A 19,490-nucleotide genomic window follows, 5' to 3' on the forward strand; every position below is an offset into this window, starting at 1 on the left:
AATGTCCAAACAAAAACTTTGAAAGATCTTTATAAAGCCTTGAGAGCTATTGCTCAAGACCACTTTAACAATGAGAAGACAGTCTGGCTCCTTGGAAGCGAAATATGATAAAAATGAGGGTTGGCTCCGGACTTTTGCACAGTACTGTATGTCCTTTGTTTCAGTTGAAAGGAAAGTGCGGCTTATGACCTTTAAAAAGGGTGAATGTTTAAGAAGAACACTAACAGACAAAAATTCAAAATAAAAGGAGAACAAAAACTGGAAGTAAGGTTTAAATGGAAGGTCATTTTTAAATTACACAGAGAAAAAAAACATATAAAGGACAGCATCTTTTCTCCAGAGTCAGCTGCAGTGAGGACATAATTTCCAAAATGTGCATATAACAGCCAAAAACAACATATTTAACCTTCTCTGATGAATACAGAAAACACAGACTTACCCTTGGCCCAATGTCTCCTTGGTCACCCTGGAGGAAAAACAGGAAAATAACAATTGTCAGCAGTTATTAGCCCTGTATATGTGCAGCAGACCAGTTATCCAAAAGAGCTCAGCTACTGTGGAGCAGCGATGACAGACAGGCTTAAAATGGAAGATTTGGTTTTGGGAAGGAAGTGGTTCAAAGGTCATCTGTCTCCTAAACAGCTCAGCGTTTTGACATTTATTGTATAAATCATTTGGTAGGCCATAAATCATCTGACAGCACAGTATCAATGAAGTCGAAATGCGGAGTGCACATGCTGAACACAGCTGATTTCTGATCAACTTTTTGGAGTTCATGTTCTCATCACAGGGCTACTAGCATGATTACATGAAGTGAGCCAATTTTCCGAACCTCAGCTTCATCTGTCAGATGCAATCGCCTCATTAATCAGGCTGATTCCCGCTCTGACAGATGCACTTTAATGCAGTCGCGTTGCCCTCCTGATTCTGCTGAAACGCAGTCTCGAACATATACACACAACCAACCAGCAGCGTGGAGAGAAACGACCACACGACGAGGCTGCTCTTGCCAGCACTTACAGCTCTTACGGTTGCTAAGATCTTAGGCTGGGCAGAGGTTCACAGAGCGGGAAAACATCTGGCTATCATCGAGCTTTGCGGAAGGCCTGTAAACCTGCTTAGTACCTTGACGTGAGAATGTGCAGAGACACATGAGCTCCCGCATAGCTAAATGTAATCTACGGCTCTTTTGATGGACACGCAGCGAAAACTGGTTGTCCGAGCACCTTCTGCCCATAAATAAATGTTCGAAATACACTCGTACAGTGCATTGACTTGTCTAGAAAGGCTTTTGAAATCCATATTGAAGCATACCTTTTCTCCCTTGGGTCCGGATGGTCCCTGTGGGAGGAGGGGGGAGAAAATCAGAGACACTTGGTCAAGATAAATCAGTTATCACACATCACACGCATCTTCAATAGCCCTTCAGAAGGGAGCTTTCAATCAAACGGTAAGACAAGGCAGTTATTCTGCTTAATGGATTCATGGCATTGAGACCGCTCAATCCAAACATCACTTTTGTCTGAGTGTATTTCACAGTAAGAATACCAAATGACTCAAGCTTGTCCCAAGAATCCCTTTTAAGAGTGCTCTTTGAGAGATAAAAGTTTTCTCAGAGATAAAACCTTTGTTCCTCCATCAGTGACTCTTCGGAGCTCTTGAGATGTTTTAGATGAGGAATGCTGAAATGCTAACTAAAAACACGGGGTATCAAACATCCCTGTGCGATCCTACACTGGTGCACGGTCCCCACTTTGTGACAGCTTCAAATCCTCATGAGCTCTATGTATGAGGCAGGGCCTTTGTCCATTTCTGTGGTGAGCCATGTCTCAGTATGCTGCTGCTGCTGCTGCTGGTGGTGGTAAGGAGCATAAGGATGCCAAATGTGAAAGCACAAGCAGCAAACTCACTGCGGGCCCTCTGCGACTGTGACAGGCAGAAGAATAAGAGGTGCAGGAGCTTTCTTCTCTTCAGGAACTCTCTGCAGGAGGGGGAGATACAGGAGAGGTGGAGGAAGATCTCAGCCTGGGCGTTTACCGTCTTATGTAGTCTGGAAGATGTGTGGATGGGGGTGTGTGTGCAGTTTTCTCTGTGGTGGGGTTGGGTGGACTGTCCAGGGCTCTGTGGAGCCGGGGGGCGCTACTGCACTGGGCCCCGGTCTGATGGGCCTGGGCCCCCCTTCCCTGGCGGGTCGCGGAGGGTGGGAGTGCCTACTGGGGTCAGCGGGGGAGCTGGCCCCAGGGAGGGGTTACCTGCCCCTCCCTTCCTTCCCTCCCCATCTCCAGCTGCCTCCCTCTTCCCGCTCCTCCACAACCACCCACACATGCAGGGCCTTGGAGTAGGGGTATGTCACCAGGGTGCAGAGGAGGCTACCCCCCCGTCCCCTTCTGGCTGCCTCTGCCTCAATTTTATCCCACAACTTAGACATTCACATTATTCACACTCTCATTACACATACATATAGGATCTTGGGGGTGGGCACAATCACGGAGTCCAAATTACCATCAGAGTGTATACCTCACCCCTGACGTCATTGCCCACCTCTCAATTTTAAATACACTTAGTCATTGAGGGCTAGCAGGAGGGACTATGCGCTTACCTGCTGCTCCTTGGCAGGTAGCTCCATGCCCTCCTGGGTTTTAATTGCACCTTAGAACACATATGCATCAACACTACAATGAGCGGGTGGGGGGAGGTTTGGAGTCTTCTCCCACCCCCATTCTCTGCGGCCTGCTGGAGCGGGAGGGCTAGTAGGAGGAGTTGGCCGTCCGACTGCGGTCTGGGGTGTGGGGCCTCCCTGCTGCTGCGGAGTCGGGGTGGTCTGCCTCTCCCCACCGCAGGGAAAAGGGTAACACCACCTGGGTCTGGGTGCAATTCCCCCCTCCAGGGGCAAGGGTACCTAGACCCGGTTTGTAGAGTACGCTTGGGGAGTGTGATTGTGTGTACAGCGTCTCTTTATGTCTGTCTCCACGTTGGTTGAGTGTGGAGTGAGTGCATATGAGAGCATGAGGGTGGGAATGGATGTTTGTGTCTGTGTGTGCCTGTATGTCTGTGTCTATATGTCAGGTTGGGTATCAGACGCCACCTCTCTGGGGACACCTCAGGCCCTCCAAGGTTTGGAGGCCTATCTCCACCCACCACCACTTCCCCTGCCGGTGGCGGACTCCCTCAGGTGTCGGTGCGTTGGTGGTTCTTTGTGTCTGGGGGTGGGCGTCCGGGTGCACACCGGCTCACTCCTTGGCGGCCGCTTGTCGGGGCCTGGGGCCTGGGGCTCGCTCGGGCCCCTTTGGAGGTGGGGTGCCCCCGGCCTCTCGGCCTGGGGCTCGGTCACTCAGGCACAGCTGGGGGCCGGCGGAGCTCACGGGCGCGTCACTGCAACTCCCCCTGACTTCTGCTCCACGGCTGCTGGGCGAGCCCTCATCTGGGACTCTCCTCAGCTCTTACTGGGACAGTGGCGCGGCTGCCCCTCTGTTGGTCTTCCATGGTCTCTTGTGTTCTGGGGGCCTCTGGATGTCTGGAGTTTTGATCTCCTCCATACCCGCTTCACACCCTGGAGGACGGGGCTGTGGCCCCCCCACACTCCCTAGCAGATCATTACATGGAGAAACCTTTGGAATGCAAGCATGCTGATCCACACAGGTATGCACACATGGGTATTCACAGACGCGGACTAAAGCTTTCTTGGCTGCTGCCTCAAAGCACACTGTGCGCTGTCTATCTTGCGTGCTGCACAATATCGTTTATTACTTAGTAAATATTGATATCTATGACTAGCTAGTTTATTGTGATGGTGCTTTGTTTTCTCTATTATTATGTTGCTCTTTGTTGTTTGCTGTCTCCTCTGTTTGTTTTTTTTGTTTGTTTTTTTTTTTCTCCATACAGGTGACCCAGGAGTTCTTTTTTTTTTTCTCTCTCTTCCCCCCCCCCTTCTCACCGTCTCTTCTCCCCTTTGGTTTTCTTTCTTTCTCTCCCCCTCTTTCTCTCATTCATTCCCCCTGTCCTATTTATTAAAAAAAAAAAAAAAAAAAAAAAATGACAAAGGATGAACTGAAGCTCTGCCATCACGTAATGTCGCATACTGCTGTTTCTGATGTCATTTAAAAAAAAAAAAAGAAAAAAAAAAAAAAAGAATAAGAGGTGGAAAGCATCCACTGTCCATCTGTGACAACAATGGACAGATCATACCTCTTAAAGCCAAGTCACCACTTAGGTTAGACCCTTCGCACTCAACTTGTCCCCTCTGTCTGCGTTTCTCAGTCCCCTGGTTCCAAATCTGCCTTGAACCTTTTGAAGGCTTTCGTTCTATTTTGTACCTTCTTCCATAACTTCTTGTGTCTGGCGACAGTTTTATCTTAGAGCTATAAACGCGTTCAAGAGTACAACAGCGAAGACGACAAGCAGTGTGTCAATGTGACTATCTACGCGATGACAGACAGAGCTTATCTCCCGTGCTGCTCGCTCTTCCGAGCGGTAGAAAGCCTTTAACTCAGAGTCAAGCCGCAAATTGTTCAAACAAGACTAACTTTACAGTCAACTTCTTCATTCAAAATGATCTAAAACACAACAAAAAAATATGTTGAATTTCAATAAACTGATTTCCCATCTGGTTTAATTTCATTTATTGTGTATTTTATGTGCAGGAATGGCATTTTAAAAGGGGAAATGATAAAAAAAAAATCTTTAGTTTTCCAATTGATTCAAAAAGAAAAAAAACCCCAAATGCCAGCTCATAAAAACCTCATTATTAATTTTGGAAACAGAAGTCCCTCAAAGATAAAAAATGTGCTACATGTTTCCCCCCTTTATTATGTTGTTTTCATGCCCCCCACCCTTTGGGTTTGCATGCAACTCTGGTCATGAGTCACGCCTTCTGAGGGTTTTATGCCAGACCCTTGTTGATGGGGAGAAACCTATTAAAGGATACACCCAGCCTCAGGACTCCTTTCACAGGAACAGGAACAGCTTAATGGTGTTTGGAGAGCAACAGCTCTCATTATGCTGCGAGGGGGTTTACATTTCAGCTGATGACTTATGCCTCTTGTGGGTGAGCGCTGCGATGTGCTGAAGGAGGGGCGGAGGGGGCACAATAATGACTTTTTAAAGAGTCTCCGTCTGAAGGTTATAAACTAATCTCTTTCTTACTTTCCCAAATGGTGTGTAACCCATTCGCTCTGCTTCACCTGTTTCCATGCTGCACCTGGGCGTGCCTCTGAGTGCACCAGCATTTCAGGCGCGAGTTGATGGATGGGAGTGCAAAGGGGATTTCAACACTCAGCTCAGCTGAGCCCAGACTACCCCCGTGGCTGTGAGCCATTGGGATGACTTAAGAGGTGGAACAGGAAGTAAGATGGCTACCGGGTTTTTCACGCACTTGCAGTGACTCCTCAGGGCGAGTAAAAATGATTGATGAGGTATAACAAACTCTCACCAGTCTTACAGGACAAATGCAGAGTCCAGCTGGATTTATAATAGGAAAAATCTTTAAATAGGAACTGAATAAATTAAATAAAATAAGAAAGTAAGAATAAGAGGCGTGTGACGATGTACCTGGCTGCCCTTCAGACCTGGTGGACCCTGAGAGGAAAGAAAACAGAGTTAAAAATCAAACTTGTTTCTTTCATTTTGGGCATACTTGACAAATGTGGCTGAGAATACTCACTGGTTTGCCATCTAAGCCAAGTGGACCCTGTTGGGAAAGAAACAAAGAGAAATTATGACCAACACAAAGTCCCGAGAGCCCTGTCGCCACTGAACCACTTTAGGGGCTTCATTTATAAAAATGACTCAAACAGGAATAAGCAGTCGTTTATAAAAAAACCTTACTCTGACAGGGAAATGTAGTGTAGACTTTAGTGATTTTTCTGTCAGTTATGTAAGAGCTATTGCAATTTTGGACACACATGCCTCCACGCCTGCTGTGAACTTTATGCTTTATGATAGGAATTATCAATAAATTGCCGGACCAAAGGTGTTTTGAATTAAAAGCAGGATGCAGTGTTCTGTAATTCATATATCAAATTAGAGACACGTAACCACGGCTGCTTTTGTGTTGAGACGTTTTTAAAAAAGCCAAACACGCTTTTAGGAGGATGAAATTTTTTGGTGCACAATGATCTCATTTCAGAAGGAGTTTGCTTTTCTTTTTCGGTACATGCACTCAAAAAAAAAAAAAAAAAAAAAAAAATTCTTTGCTGTCTTTAATACGAGGCTATAATTTGGAGTAAACTGAAATATATAAAATCAAAAGTTTATTTATTTAAATAATGAATCATTATGGAAAATAATTTTGGTATCAGCCAATCAATAAAAAGTCATTTTTCTAGAATTCATTAAATTGTGAAAGTTTGACATTATAGTTGCACAACAAAATTACACAGAAAATATCTATCTATATATATCTCTCTGCTAAAGCCTCCTTTGTGCAGGCATTATATAGGTATCTTTTAACAATGAGGGAAAGATGTTATAAAATATAAAATCATGTAGAAAGTATGAGAACTTTTTTATAAATGAAGCCCAAGTAGTAGCGACATGACAGCTTATCTTGTGTTGGGAACATTATATGAATACACACTGGCCCACTGCTTGTTGAGAGTCACATTAAAGCAAAGGCACCTCTCTCGGTAAAGAATTGAAGCCAGAAGAAGGTAAGCTCACACTGTCGTTTTTAAGTGTCGTTTTTGTGCCGATAAAGTTGTGATTAGTAGGCTCTAGAGATTTCACCTTCCCTCAGAGCAATTCCAGCAATTTCCCCTTGTTTGCAGTGTTTATGCTAATTAAACTAAGCCAGGCACTTTTGTCTGGAGCTTATGTTTAACCTGCAGACATGAGAATGGTATCAATCTTTTCATTAGACTCTCAACAAGAAAGAAAATAGGCTTATTTAAAAAAAAGAAGAAGAAGAAAAAAGTGCTCCTTTAATTACTGGTTTAATAAGGCATAATGAGCCAATAATTATACTTGCAGGTCACCCGACCGAGTCTGCTGTGAATAAAGCATTGCTTCAAAACACTGAAGTCACTATTTGTTTTCAGTCCACGGACAAGACAACCTTTCCTCGGCAAGATACCCTACACCAGCTGTTACTTATTAGTATTTCAGAATGTTTTAGTCTTGTCTCCATATCGCTTATGAAAAAATGTAAATTGTGTTAGTGTTGGAAAAAGCAATTAAGTGGATTTGTAGAGGCAAACATTTCAAGAGAGGACAGCAAAAATAACCGAAACTTCAGAGTGAAAAAGTAGGAAAAAGAAGGTTTTTCATTATTGTATTTAAGTAAATGTGTAGGTCTATGTATATCCTGCCCAGTGTGTGTGTGTGTGTGTGTGTGTGTGTGTGTGTGTGTGTGTGTGTGTGTGTGTGTGTGTGTGTGTGTGTGTGTGTGTGTAACAAGTAACATTCAGATAAAGGCTCCCAGGCTATGTGCTGTATAATTATATTACTTGAGTGGACTTGTTCCAGTTGCATCAATTTGACACACACCCCCACATCTCCTGTGTGTGTGTCTCTTTGTGGTGCTTAGATTATACAACAGGCAGTTAAGAAAGTCTATTCATCCACTCTCCAGCACTGAAGCAGCAGTTGGAGATGTCCACTTTGTTTACCTCGATAAAAACAACTAACAAGCAGTCACTGAACTTCCTCTATGCTCAGTTCAAAGGCGCTCAAATCTTTGGATTACTTAAACATGAAGGAAGAGCCGGCTCTTGGATCAAACTTTCCGGACAAACACTTATATGTGATGTATGTGGTAAGGGCTAACGTTGACTTCCTGCCGCCTTCCTTCTTAACAACCCTACTCTATGTTAAGCTAACTGTTTTTACAGGGTCCCTTAAGTACTGGCTTGCTGTTCACAGTCCTGGTGGCTTTCCAGGGTGGAAACCATCATTAACAATAATCACTTCTGGCCTTGGATGGCGCACACAAGTCTTGGCTTTTTTCATGATCTCCTGATTTACCAGCCCCACGGATGCAACCCTACCACAGTCTCATCTTGGCCTGCTTTGCTGGATGGGCAGTAGGTACAGAGAGGGAGCGATACGTGAAGCTGCTCTCGTTACCCGCTCATCTGATCATTTACTGCTTTGCTTTTGCCTCATAATTTGTCAGCGTGGCTACAGACTGCTGTCAAACTTGAAAGCAGCCTGTAAAAGAGATTTATAAAAAAGCATAAAAAGTGCTTCTTTACAGAATGTCTTTTTGATTAAGGAACCCTTGTGAAGTCAGCAGTAGGTAGCCGAGACCAGGGTGGAACAAATGACTGGGACCAATTGGACGGCAATAATTTCACAGCACAGGACAGGCTGGATGTCCATCGCTCTATTAAAAACAACATCCTGAGTTTCCCATGAGAATTTCAAATGTCCCTCTGAGTTTTCCGAGGCTACATCCCTACATGCACACTAAGCTCTACCATGTATACATACATCTATGCAGGGACATCTCTGCATCTGGGAGCGTTTATGGGGGTCTGGCTCCTTCAAGACTCGTCAGGATGAGCAGGAGAGGTGAACAATGCGAGGTCAGCGGCTGCTGCACAATCTAAAAGGGACTGATTTATGGCCGCTAACAAGCGACAAAGAGCCTTATGAATTGTGGGTACAACTGCTGCTTGGGTCTTTTTCTTTGCGACGAGATGTGTATGAAAGGTTTATTTTCAGTAATAAAACCCTGCAGCTAATGTCTGACATCGGACTGCTTGCATTAATAAGTAGTAGCATAGAATTTCTACTAACTTGAGGAATTGCTAGAGCTGCCTGAAGCAATATTTCATGCAACGAGCAGTGGAGAGAGCTCTGGTATGTCTGGTAATAAAATACTTTAAAATATACAAGCTTCATTAAATCAGCAATAGAAATAAGAGCCGGTGTTCACTGAAAACCAATGACAAAATGGGTTTAAATAACTATGAAACAAACAAAATCAAAGGGAGTTAGGTACCTTATCTATTGTCTTTTTAAAAAAAAATATAATAGCTTAACTTTAAAACACTCTGCAAGGCATGAAACGTGTGCTGGAATTCAAATAAAACTAGGCTGAACTAAAAAAACATGAGCGATGTGGTGGGTTTCAGAGTGTTGGGGTGAGGGGCTGCTGCTAAATTTCTGCATCTCAAACCACAAACGGATCAGGCTGGAGAAGAAAGGGAGGGAAGGATGGAGGGTAAAAGAACACAAAAGGCAAAAAAAAATAAAAAATAGGAGATTAATGTTTAGAAAAAGTGGGAAAAAGAGCTGGAGATTACCGCCAAAACCTCAAGTAAATGTGGGAGAAAACAAAATAAAGAACCACACTCGCATAAAAAGAACTTGTATTTCTAGTCTGCAGCGCCACATTATCCTGCAGCATCCCTCAGCAGGTAAAACAACAAAAAAACAGCTTTGACTCACATTCCCATCAATTAGAAGGCTGTTAAACAGATCTCTGGGAAATAACATGGCCTGTAGGAGGGCACATGTCTGTGTTTGCTTATGTGTGAATGCGCGCGTTGATTCAGGCGTGTGTCTGTTTGCATGCGCTCGTCTCTTAATCCCGGTGAAAGAAGCCGCAGGCTGTTTTAGCTGCCTTTACTGTACTCCCTATGGCGCAGACTGCTAATTATCCACGAGGGTGTGATTGTCGAGGATGCAGCATGAAAAGCTGGTGTCTGCACATCACAGCCGGCGTCTCAGCGAGAATCGCACGCTGCTTATGCTGCAAACTGCAGGCTCAACAAACTTTTATGGCATTAAGGTGAAGGTGAGATAGTGAGAGAGCGCTTTCCTCTTTCTCTTCCTGGGATATGATTAATTTTTTCCTCTTGAGGCTGCCCATGAAAACCTTTGTTTGATGTCACCACAGGGACAGAAATCGGTGTTAGCTCTACGTGTGCGCAATTTGTGATACACGGCTCTTAGAAATAGTCAGTGGCTACAAGCAGAACCAAAGCGCACAATAAAGCATAGCAGAGTGCTGTTTGTTTGGGACAGAAAATTGCCAACATGTTGCCGGGTGCCCGTCAGGCTTTGATCTGCGCCCTGCAGCCTTGAAGGCTGAACAATGGCGAGCCTGGGCCCTTCTCGCTGATTGAGGTCCGCTGTCTGTCTCAGTGTTGCACTCGCGAATAAACACACTTGTGGCTGGGCATGCTGCACATGTGAAAAGGAGTCAGTTGGTGTGTGTGGGTGTGTGTTTACCCCTCTGCCCTGCTGTCAGCCTGCCTGACTGTGATTATTTGACAGGGGGAAGACTCTTTTCTGAATCTCGCCTTGGCTGTGATTTATGAGAGGAAGAAGTGGCAAGGGTTACATGAGGGGAGAAAACATACATGAGCACGCACGTCGTAGTGTTATGCTTGAGAGACACGCAAACCGCATTTCATTAACACTGTTTATCATACAACTGATGATTCTCTGGAAGTGGGCTGCTGCAGTCTGATGAATTCAACATGTGTATGCCACCTAAATGAAGTGCAGCTCATGTGCACTCACACTGCACACATGCATGCAGTTTCTTTAACAGGTCAGCAGTGGTGGATGAAGGGATCCAATGTTTTTTCTACCAGTATATATTTTTTTAATTCCAATATTTTAAAATTGCAATTACAACTTGGATTCAGGATCAATTCCCATCTGTGGAACAGAGGACTTGATCTTCACCCTTGCAAACTTCTGGATAATTCACAGAGGTTTGAACATTGAAGCTAGGTGTGTTTTGGTGGCTTGGAGAATGGTTATGAGCACCTGTTGGGGGAACTGCAGGAATACGTGGTTGCAAGTCAGTTGTCATGGGCCATCATGTCCTCGTAAAACCAAGTGTATCCACTTACTCTCTGCAAAGTTGGGCCTGTTTTCACTGGAGTTTAACTCTGCTAGGATTCTCTCTTGTCTTTAGTCCTGTTTGAGATATTCATGGACAGGATCTCAAGGCGTAGCAAGGCTTAGGAGGGCATGTACTTTGGGAACCTGCAACCTTCCTCATGTAGATGATGTGGTTCTGTTGGCTTCATGTATGGGTAGGATATGAAAGAGGATGGACCAAGCGATGGAATTCAAGCATCTTGAAATCTTAATCATGAGTAACGGAACGTGGAGTGTTACATTGACTGTTGTGGTAAAGAGAGAACTGAACCGAAAGTCGAGGCTTTTCCAAATCATCAATCCATCTAAGATCCGACCCTCATCTATGGTCACGGCATAAATGACTGACAGAGTAGGGCTGCAAATACAAGCTGCAAATACATGAGTTTCCTCTGTAGGATGGCTGGACTCCGCTTTAGACCCACTGTCAGATGCTACACTGCTGCTGCGGGTCCTGGGTTCCTCCTGGTGGACAACAATAACTGGACTCATGAGCCGTCATATGCAGATAGTTCCTGGAGGATGAAGGAATTGATACCACTGACTGGGCCCCCAGTCAGTGGTAGCCTGACCTAAATCCAGTCGAACACCTCTGGGACGTCATGTTTCAGTCCTTTTCAGCAGTGTACATTTCATCTGGCTTGAGAACAGCTCAGGTTCTCCTCAAGTTTGGATGAATTGGAAACTGTTGCTGGTGAGAAGGACGTTTGCCTAGTCGGCTTCAACTGAAACCCAACTCAGGACAAATTGAAGATAACGGATTGATGGAAAAGTTGCAATATCAAAATGTAAAAAATAGTTGGTTACACTCCAAACCAACCAAGGTTAAGTATCAAAAGTAGCAGTACACAGTATTCAAAGGCCATTAAAGGGTACAAAAACGTGTATTTAAAAAAATGCCTCTAAACTGCAGTGCAGGAGAATAAATTGCAGCAGAAAATTGTATTACCAGTAAATCAGGGACAAGTACCTCTAATTAAAACTTGATTAGATGCCCTTTGTTACTTTGGACTTCCACAGCTGTTATTATCATCTTGTTGAACTGTTTGCTAGCTTGTACACTTACAGACTTTTGGCTCGGGAGGGTTAAAAGCTTGAACTGCATTGTATGTAATTCAGAGAGACATAATAGGGGTGAGAGAGGACATGAAAAAACACTGGGAAGCAATCTAGCTGTTTGTTTAAGGAATGGAAACAGAAAGAGAAAAAAAAAGTCTTGTTGGCACAAATCTCTGGCACAATGCAGTTAGCAGCGCAGCGGTCTCCGGTAACCCACTTGTCTCATTTCTGCTGATTGCCCTCATATATGAGCATCTGAGAGAAAATACTGGTGTGAAAACACATCTAGCACTCACATCCACACACACACATACCTCTGACCACTTCCACAGTCCTGGGCTTTGTTACAGAGACATACATAAACAATAGGTGGTTTGGACAGCCTCCACACATATGCACACAGACACACAAACATTGATACCCAACAGGAAGAACGGCCCTTTTTAAAGTCAGATGTTTGAAATTCTATCATCTCTGCTCCTGCTAAATGTAATGATATACTGTCCATGATAATTGTCAGCGTGATTAATCTGCTGTTGTTTCACTGTGACCTCAAGCACGCAGCATCCTCAGTCTTTATAATCACACACACACAGACCAGGAAGCTGCCTCTTGCAACAGCAGACTGAGCTCCTCCAGTCGTTACACTGTTTCATCTATGTAATCTTAGCACTATACAGATTGATTTCATTATACTAACTAGACTGGGAAGAATTAACCAGATTGTGCAGTGTTTAAGCAATGCACAAATAATGGCATCCCAGGACAATGTTAAATGAAAACAAGACAATAAAATGTGCAATAACTCTGGGGTTTCAAATGGAGACGGCAATGGAGATGAACGGTCACAGGCAAAAACAAACAAGCAAGCAAGCAAACAAACAAAATCCTCTAAAAAACACAAATGTGCACAGGCTTATCTGTGCACCGAGTCCACCTGTGTGTAATTAGCAGCAGGCATTTCCCGTCAGCAGGGCTGTGCAGTGCCAGGCAGACTGTATGGGAATATGCCTGAGCGAGAGCCCGAGATACCCGCATTCCCAACATCCACAACTACACAGCTAGCATGGCAAAGATGTTGTAGGAGTTAAGATGACGTGACTATTTTGGGTCACCATGGAACTAGTCAATGAGTGAAAAACTAAGTGCACCCCATGATTCAGGAGCTTGTAGAACCACCTTTAGCATCAATTATCTGAAGTAAATGTTTCTGTATGACTTTATCAGTGTCTCACAAGGTTGTGGCCTCTTGGCTCGCTCTTCTTTAAGCGTTTTGTTTTGTGCACAGCACTCTCAGACTATTCAGTCCTGCTGAGGTCTGGACTTTGGGCCATTGCAACACTTTGATTCTTTTTAAGCCATTCTGTTGTAGATTAGCTGCTGTGTTTAGATTTAAATTGAGTCCTGTTGCATGGCAATTAGACCAAGCTTTAGCTATCAGACAGATTGCTTCTCATTTGACTCTAGAGTACTTTGGTATACAGAGGAGTTCAGGACTGACTAAAATACAAGGTGCTCAGATCCTGTAGCTCCGAATCCTCCCTTCACTACCCTGCTTGTCAGCTGATATGAGGTGTTTGTGTTGATTTATTGTGTGTGGTTCTCAAAATGTGGGGCTGTGCATTATGGCCAAACAGATCCACTTTGGTCTTGTCTGTCCAAAAAGCACATTTTTCCCAGAGTCTTTGGTTTTTGGTGGGTTTTTTTTTGTATTTTTCCAGAAGCAACTTCGCAAATTTAAACCATGCTACAATATTTTTCTTTCTCCCACAACCCCTAACAAACAAACCATACTTGTCCAGTCTTTTTCTAATTGTACAGTCGTAAAATTTAACATTTAACATGCTGACTGAGGCCTGTAGAGTTTGAGATGCTTTTGTGATTTTGCTATTTCTCTGAGCACTGCATCGTCTGACCTTGGGGGGGATTGCCGAGACGTCCACTCAGGGAGGACTGTAGCATTGTGCACACTTTTCTAGAAGTCACACTGTTTTGTGTAGGTGTATTCATAAATGGATGATAAGCTAGAAATCACCGTTTCATCTCATAAATTGTGGGAGAAAGAAAAAAGAAAAGAAAAGGTCTAGCTGTCCACTAGAGGCCGCTGTATCTCTGGATAACATTAGGCATGGCTCTGTGTTTTTGTGGAAATTGGTAACCTGCTTTCCATTCAGTAGCTATGCATGTACATCGTTGCATTACACCAAGCATATTAAAGCCCAACTAGAAGCTGCAAGCCATGATTGGAGCCTTGTGGATGACTGTTTCACATTGTGGTATGGTTTACACTCCTGTGGTTTGTGTTTACTGATGATATCTTAACATTATTGGGCATTTATGTCTACTGCTCTTTATGTTTACTCATATGAGAACTAAACGTGCTGCGTTTCCCCCTGCCAACTGCCTTGGGTTAGTCATATTTCGTGTGATATAACCAGTCTGAACTTTGTATATCTGTGAGCTTACTTCTCATTTATGAGGCAGGATACATCACTGTTGGTTATTGGTTATGAAGAGGAAGTCATGGAAAGGGTAAATGAATTAATTTAGTAATTTAGAAAGAAAAAGCAGAGAAGATGATGGGATAGAAAAAGGCAGAATAAATGTGGGGAAAAAGTTAGAACAGATCCAGGCCCAGACACACAAGTAGGTGAAGTGAATAGAGTGACAGGATAAATAAAAATCTAATTTACCGGGTATCCATCCCGTCCAGCCTTGCCCTGGTGAGGTTAGACATTGAAGCATGAAGCATTAATCAAGGCTGAACAGACACTAACAGCTGCACACAACAAACTCAAAGACCAACATGTAGCCTGGTATCCTACATAATAAAAGGAGACAAGTGGTTAATGATTTAAAGGATTGTGGCTGACTATTTATTTATTCATATAAAATATTGAATTCTTGAATGAAATAATTTACTGTAAATGGAGACTAAATTTGTATTTGGAAACGAATGAACTAGCGAGGACTTAGTCATATGTTTACACCACAGCTTTTGACTCACATGTTCTGGGATTTTTTTTTCTCTTTTCTCATCTGCTCTCAAACATGAGCCACGGTTTTAAACTAAAAGCCACTTGGACACAAAAAATAATTAAAAAAGAAAATCAGATCAGTTGTTTTCATTGTGTCTACAGTACCAGCCACTGCACATTACTTAGATAAACGGCACTGACACATTGCTACTTTGCAGAGTAGCGAGTGACTGGATTACCACACCTTCCCATCAACTTTATGAGATTTAGGCTGTAAGTTTTGTGGGGGTCTTTAAGAGAAGACATTGTTTCATGCACGCCTAGTGTGGATCAGATGCAGACCAATCGAACAAATCCTGGTTGGCCGGGCATGCTGTTTTTGTTCTGATGTGTCCGGAAGCTCGTCACGGTACGTTTCAGAGCATGTCCAATTCTGCATATCTGATCAGTGCCACATGGGACAATTTAATAAAAAAAAGAAAGAAAAAGAAGGGAATAAAAACTGAAATTGGACATTTAAAATGCAGATGGAAAAAACAAAACAAAAAACAAATCTGAAGGCAGCTGCATCAGTTTCCACTCTGTACAAGGCTTTGAGTAACGGTGTGTTTTATCTCCCGAGTGTGTCAGAGTGTCAGCAGGAGTTACAGTCCCACAGAGGAGAATAACTCACTGCAAATAAGTCACACCTCCCTAACCATCACCACGAAAGACTCAAACACACAGTCATGGACACCCACATGCACAGGTGGTCCATTTATTGGCGTTCTCTGTGGATGCATGTGCGAGTGAGTCTGTGACAGTCTGTATGTCTGTGAGTGAAAGGATTCCTGGCAACTCCCGCAGTTTGCCGGGCCGTGCAGGACTCACAGCGAGGGATGATACAAGGTGGATGTGTGTGCATGCGTGACTGATGTTGAAACCTCTCTTTAGTTTGTTTCCATACTACCTGGATGAGGTGGAATGGTACTTACAGGAAGCCCTGCAACACAAAAGAGAAACCAAGCGTTAGAAAGTAAATGCTACAAGTCTCTACAGACACATGAAGCACAACATGCGAGAACTGCAGCAGGCTTTGGTTTATATACCAATCAATTCCTCTGAACAGTGGTCTGCAACAAAAAAAACAAAACAACAAAAAACCTGCACATGCAATGTGGTTCGTTAGATGATGGCTGCAATTAACCACCTAAATACAGTACAGAACAAACATATTAGAGCTGCCGCCAGCGCAGTTTGTGGTGAACCCGTTATGATAAACAGACTGCTGGATAATGGGTCATGTTTTACATTAGGAAATGAAGTCATGTCAGGACTTTGTTTCTTAAGAAAATAAGGGCGTATTGGATGGCGGAAAAACAGCGAGTAAAAAGGTCGGGGCGTGCTGGCAAACTGTCTGTCCCTTTAAAGTTGTGGGGGGAGAAAAAGAATGAGATGCTTCTGAGATTTCTCCAGGGCAGTGTTTCTGTCGTGATTGAAATGCTCTGATGTTGAGCCTCAGCAGCAAAACTACATTCAGCTTTTCATTCTTTGCCTAACAGAAAACAAAAGTAATGATCAAAGAACTCCTTTTGTTGTTAGTGGCCTTTTTTTTTTTTTAATAATCTCCTTAAAGTCCGAGGCTAAGACCAGGAGCACTATTAAATCACTTAAATCCCTACAAAGTGAACGCATCATTAGCAGAATTTTTATTAGCTATTCCTTAATATGCTATCCGATAAAACCGATAATGATGCTGATTAATGCAGCTTATAGTGTATGATGTCACTTGGGGCTCTGCCACCTTTGCGGCTTCAGTACAGCATACCTCATCAGCATGAGTACGACATCAAACACCAACATAAAGTCAGCAAGACTGAAAACAGGCTCTCCTTAAAACACACACAAAAAAAAATCCTTGTTAACATGAACAGATTCTATTGTGGCCTTGAAGTGGGCTCTTTGATTCAGCAGGAGCTTTGCATACGTAGAGAGAGATGAAAATGCATGTTTTAGGGGCGAGCATGTGTCAAGAAGAAGAGGAGGGAGGCGTTTAGGTTCATGAGGGATGAAAGTTTATCTGTGTCTGGATGCTTCGACGGGGACCTCCCGGGCCAGACGGTTAGGCAAACAAACACACTAGCTTGGAAAGCCACACAGAAAGACAAGCTTTAACTACTGAACTTGGGACAGGTGTGTATATGTGCTTGTAGACTACTGAGAAAGAAAGAGACGCAGGAGCAAACATAAGAGAAAAGGAAACAATTTAAAGAAAAAAAAAAACGAGGCATGTCAGAGAGAAGATGACAGCGAGGGCTGATTTTAAGATGCTTAACTACTCTGTCTGCCCTCTTTCCTGTTATTTGTGTTTGTGCGCTCCCTTCTCCACTCTCATTTGTTTTTTTTTCCCTGAGAGAATGGAGGAAAACCTCTTCTGGCCTTTTAAAGTGTTGTCCTGGAGTCATCAGCATCAGGATGGCGAAACAGCCTCTCCATTTAATATACGTACTCGCTCTGAGCCAGGATGCAATGTGAGGATGAGAGACTAAAAAATACAAGCGATAGCCTAAACAGAACCACGACGGCCCTTCAGACACGGACCATCTGCCTCAAATAGGCATCCACTCTCGGCTGAAACCTTAGCAGCACACATCCTCCAAATCAGGGGTGGGTAATTAATTTTCCCAGGGGTGTGGGCCTCCACAACAGTCCCAGTTTCTTAAATTAATTCCCCACTCCTGCTCGTAATGATGAGGTTTCCATTAAACGGACCTGGAGGACACCCAAAGGGATTTCCACATTTTATGCTAATATAAATTTAGTTAGACAGTAAACTGATTATCGAGATTTGAGACCGGTCACTACTGCTCTCCAAAATCCATTAAAAACATGAGTAAGGCATAATGGTAAACTGGGTCAGTCCCGCTGAGACCGTAACGCTGCCGTGAACACTTACTAGTCCACCAAATCTGCCACAGCAAATTGACCCTAACAAATCTAATTTCACTTCTTGTTTTTTTTTAGTAGTTTCAGAAAATGAGTGAAACTCTGTAAACGGTAAGATTAAGATTTAAGATTTGCATCTCCAAAGAAAACCAAATTGCGCAAACCACACACAAGGCCGTTCATGCCGGCAAGAGACTAACACATTGATGGTGTTCACCTTCTGCTGCGATTTCTAGAAAACAGAAATATACTGTTTGGCCGCCCTCTAGAACAGAAAAAAAAACATGCAATTCCGAGTCGAGATTTATGGGACGTTTTGCTCAACCCGTCACCTAAAAGATGGACGTTTGATCAGATAAAATAAAGTAAGCAGACAAGCAGAAAGGGATCACTGATGATCTTTCACTTAGTCACCGTGTTCACAAAAACAGATCCCATCTGTAAACATCCACCTCAGTGATTCACAACCACAATGGAAATTTTACGACAGTGACACATATCCTGCAGGTTTTGATAAAATTGCCTAATACTGTCGTGGAGCCCACTTTTAATAAGAAACATTTAAAAATTGGGATGAGTGAGACTTGTACAACATCCGCTCCATCTTTCACGATGACATTTGTGAAACAAGACTTATGTCCTTGCTCTGTTTTGGTTCCTCGTGGAGTGTTTTTGTGGTTTGGATCGATTGAAAAAGCAGCACCATAATGGTGGGTAGCGATGTTGGCGAGGCAGACTCATTAGGCTCGTACTACAGCAGCTGCTACCGCTCAGCAAGAACGACTGACATCTGGGCAAAGTTAGTGGAACCACATGGCCAGAGTTAGCACTATGTCGGCGCAAATGGAAAGGGACAGGGAGAAGGGCCAACTGAAGCCCATCAACCAGTGGCCTGACTCATGGATCACTGCCTTTGCTGGGCCCTCGCCTCGAACTTACCCAGTCACACAGGAAAAAGAGGGATGGTATGTGAGTGTGATGAAGAAAAAAAGTGTGTGTTTTCCAGGAAAAGAGGTTAAAAGGAAAAATAAACCGTTAAATGATTTGATGGGCATTACTTACCAGGTTCCCCTCTTCTTCCCATCCTTCCACGTTTTCCTGGAGGCCCTGTGGAAACACAGAAAGAGCGATGAATTGCCAAAATCAGCACCGCAGGGATGAGTAGAAAATGACTCAACCTCACTCGCCGTTTCGCTTCTGCTGCTCGAGCGCTGTTTGGCATCAAATGCGTACGAGCTGGCAGAGCGCTAAAATGTCAGCGCACAAATTGCACATGTAGTTTCAGTTTCAGATGCGAGAAACAAAAATAAAATGACAGAAAAAGATTTCTTTAGAGCTAAATGCACTCTGTGACTTTCAGTTTGGCTGGACAAAGACTTTCATGTGTGTACAAGACTCTTCCCCTCATGTTGAGCGAATATCACATTCATCTCTGGCCTTCATGCAGCAACTTTCCTCTGGTCCTGTTATGATGCAGCCTCCACTGTGACCTTTCTAGTAAAAAGCTTTTTTGTCATTGTTGGCGAATTCTTGCCAAGCTTGGAAAACTAGGAAGAAAGCTACAGAAGGGACGGGAGATGATGTGAGACGTTAGACCTCATGCTGCTAGAAGACCATGAGTCATTTTCTACACTTCCATTGATTTGCGTCAGTGTCTGCTCGGTGATTTCACAGAGGTACTGTTCTTAC

General features: G+C 43.6%; 1 protein-coding gene across 1 annotated transcript in view; it reads right to left on the minus strand.

Annotated features, from left to right (window-relative positions):
- The window catches only part of LOC146717541 (uncharacterized), a 131,830-nt gene that overhangs the window by 18,841 nt on the left and 93,499 nt on the right, over positions 1 to 19,490 (minus strand). Inside the window, exons 3-9 of the mRNA XM_085477795.1 lie at positions 18,864 to 18,908; positions 16,740 to 16,747; positions 14,592 to 14,618; positions 5,660 to 5,686; positions 5,548 to 5,574; positions 1,315 to 1,341; positions 440 to 466 (exon numbers count right to left, since the gene is read on the minus strand). Coding sequence (XP_085333921.1) covers positions 440 to 466; positions 1,315 to 1,341; positions 5,548 to 5,574; positions 5,660 to 5,686; positions 14,592 to 14,618; positions 16,740 to 16,747; positions 18,864 to 18,908 — 188 coding nt within the window. The remainder of the gene's footprint in view (positions 1 to 439; positions 467 to 1,314; positions 1,342 to 5,547; positions 5,575 to 5,659; positions 5,687 to 14,591; positions 14,619 to 16,739; positions 16,748 to 18,863; positions 18,909 to 19,490) is intronic.

Source organism: Copadichromis virginalis, linkage group LG2 (genome assembly GCF_057382275.1).
Source record: "Copadichromis virginalis isolate Kocher_CV1m ecotype Utaka linkage group LG2, C_Virginalis_male_GT1.1, whole genome shotgun sequence".
Lineage (NCBI taxonomy): Eukaryota > Metazoa > Chordata > Actinopteri > Cichliformes > Cichlidae > Copadichromis > Copadichromis virginalis.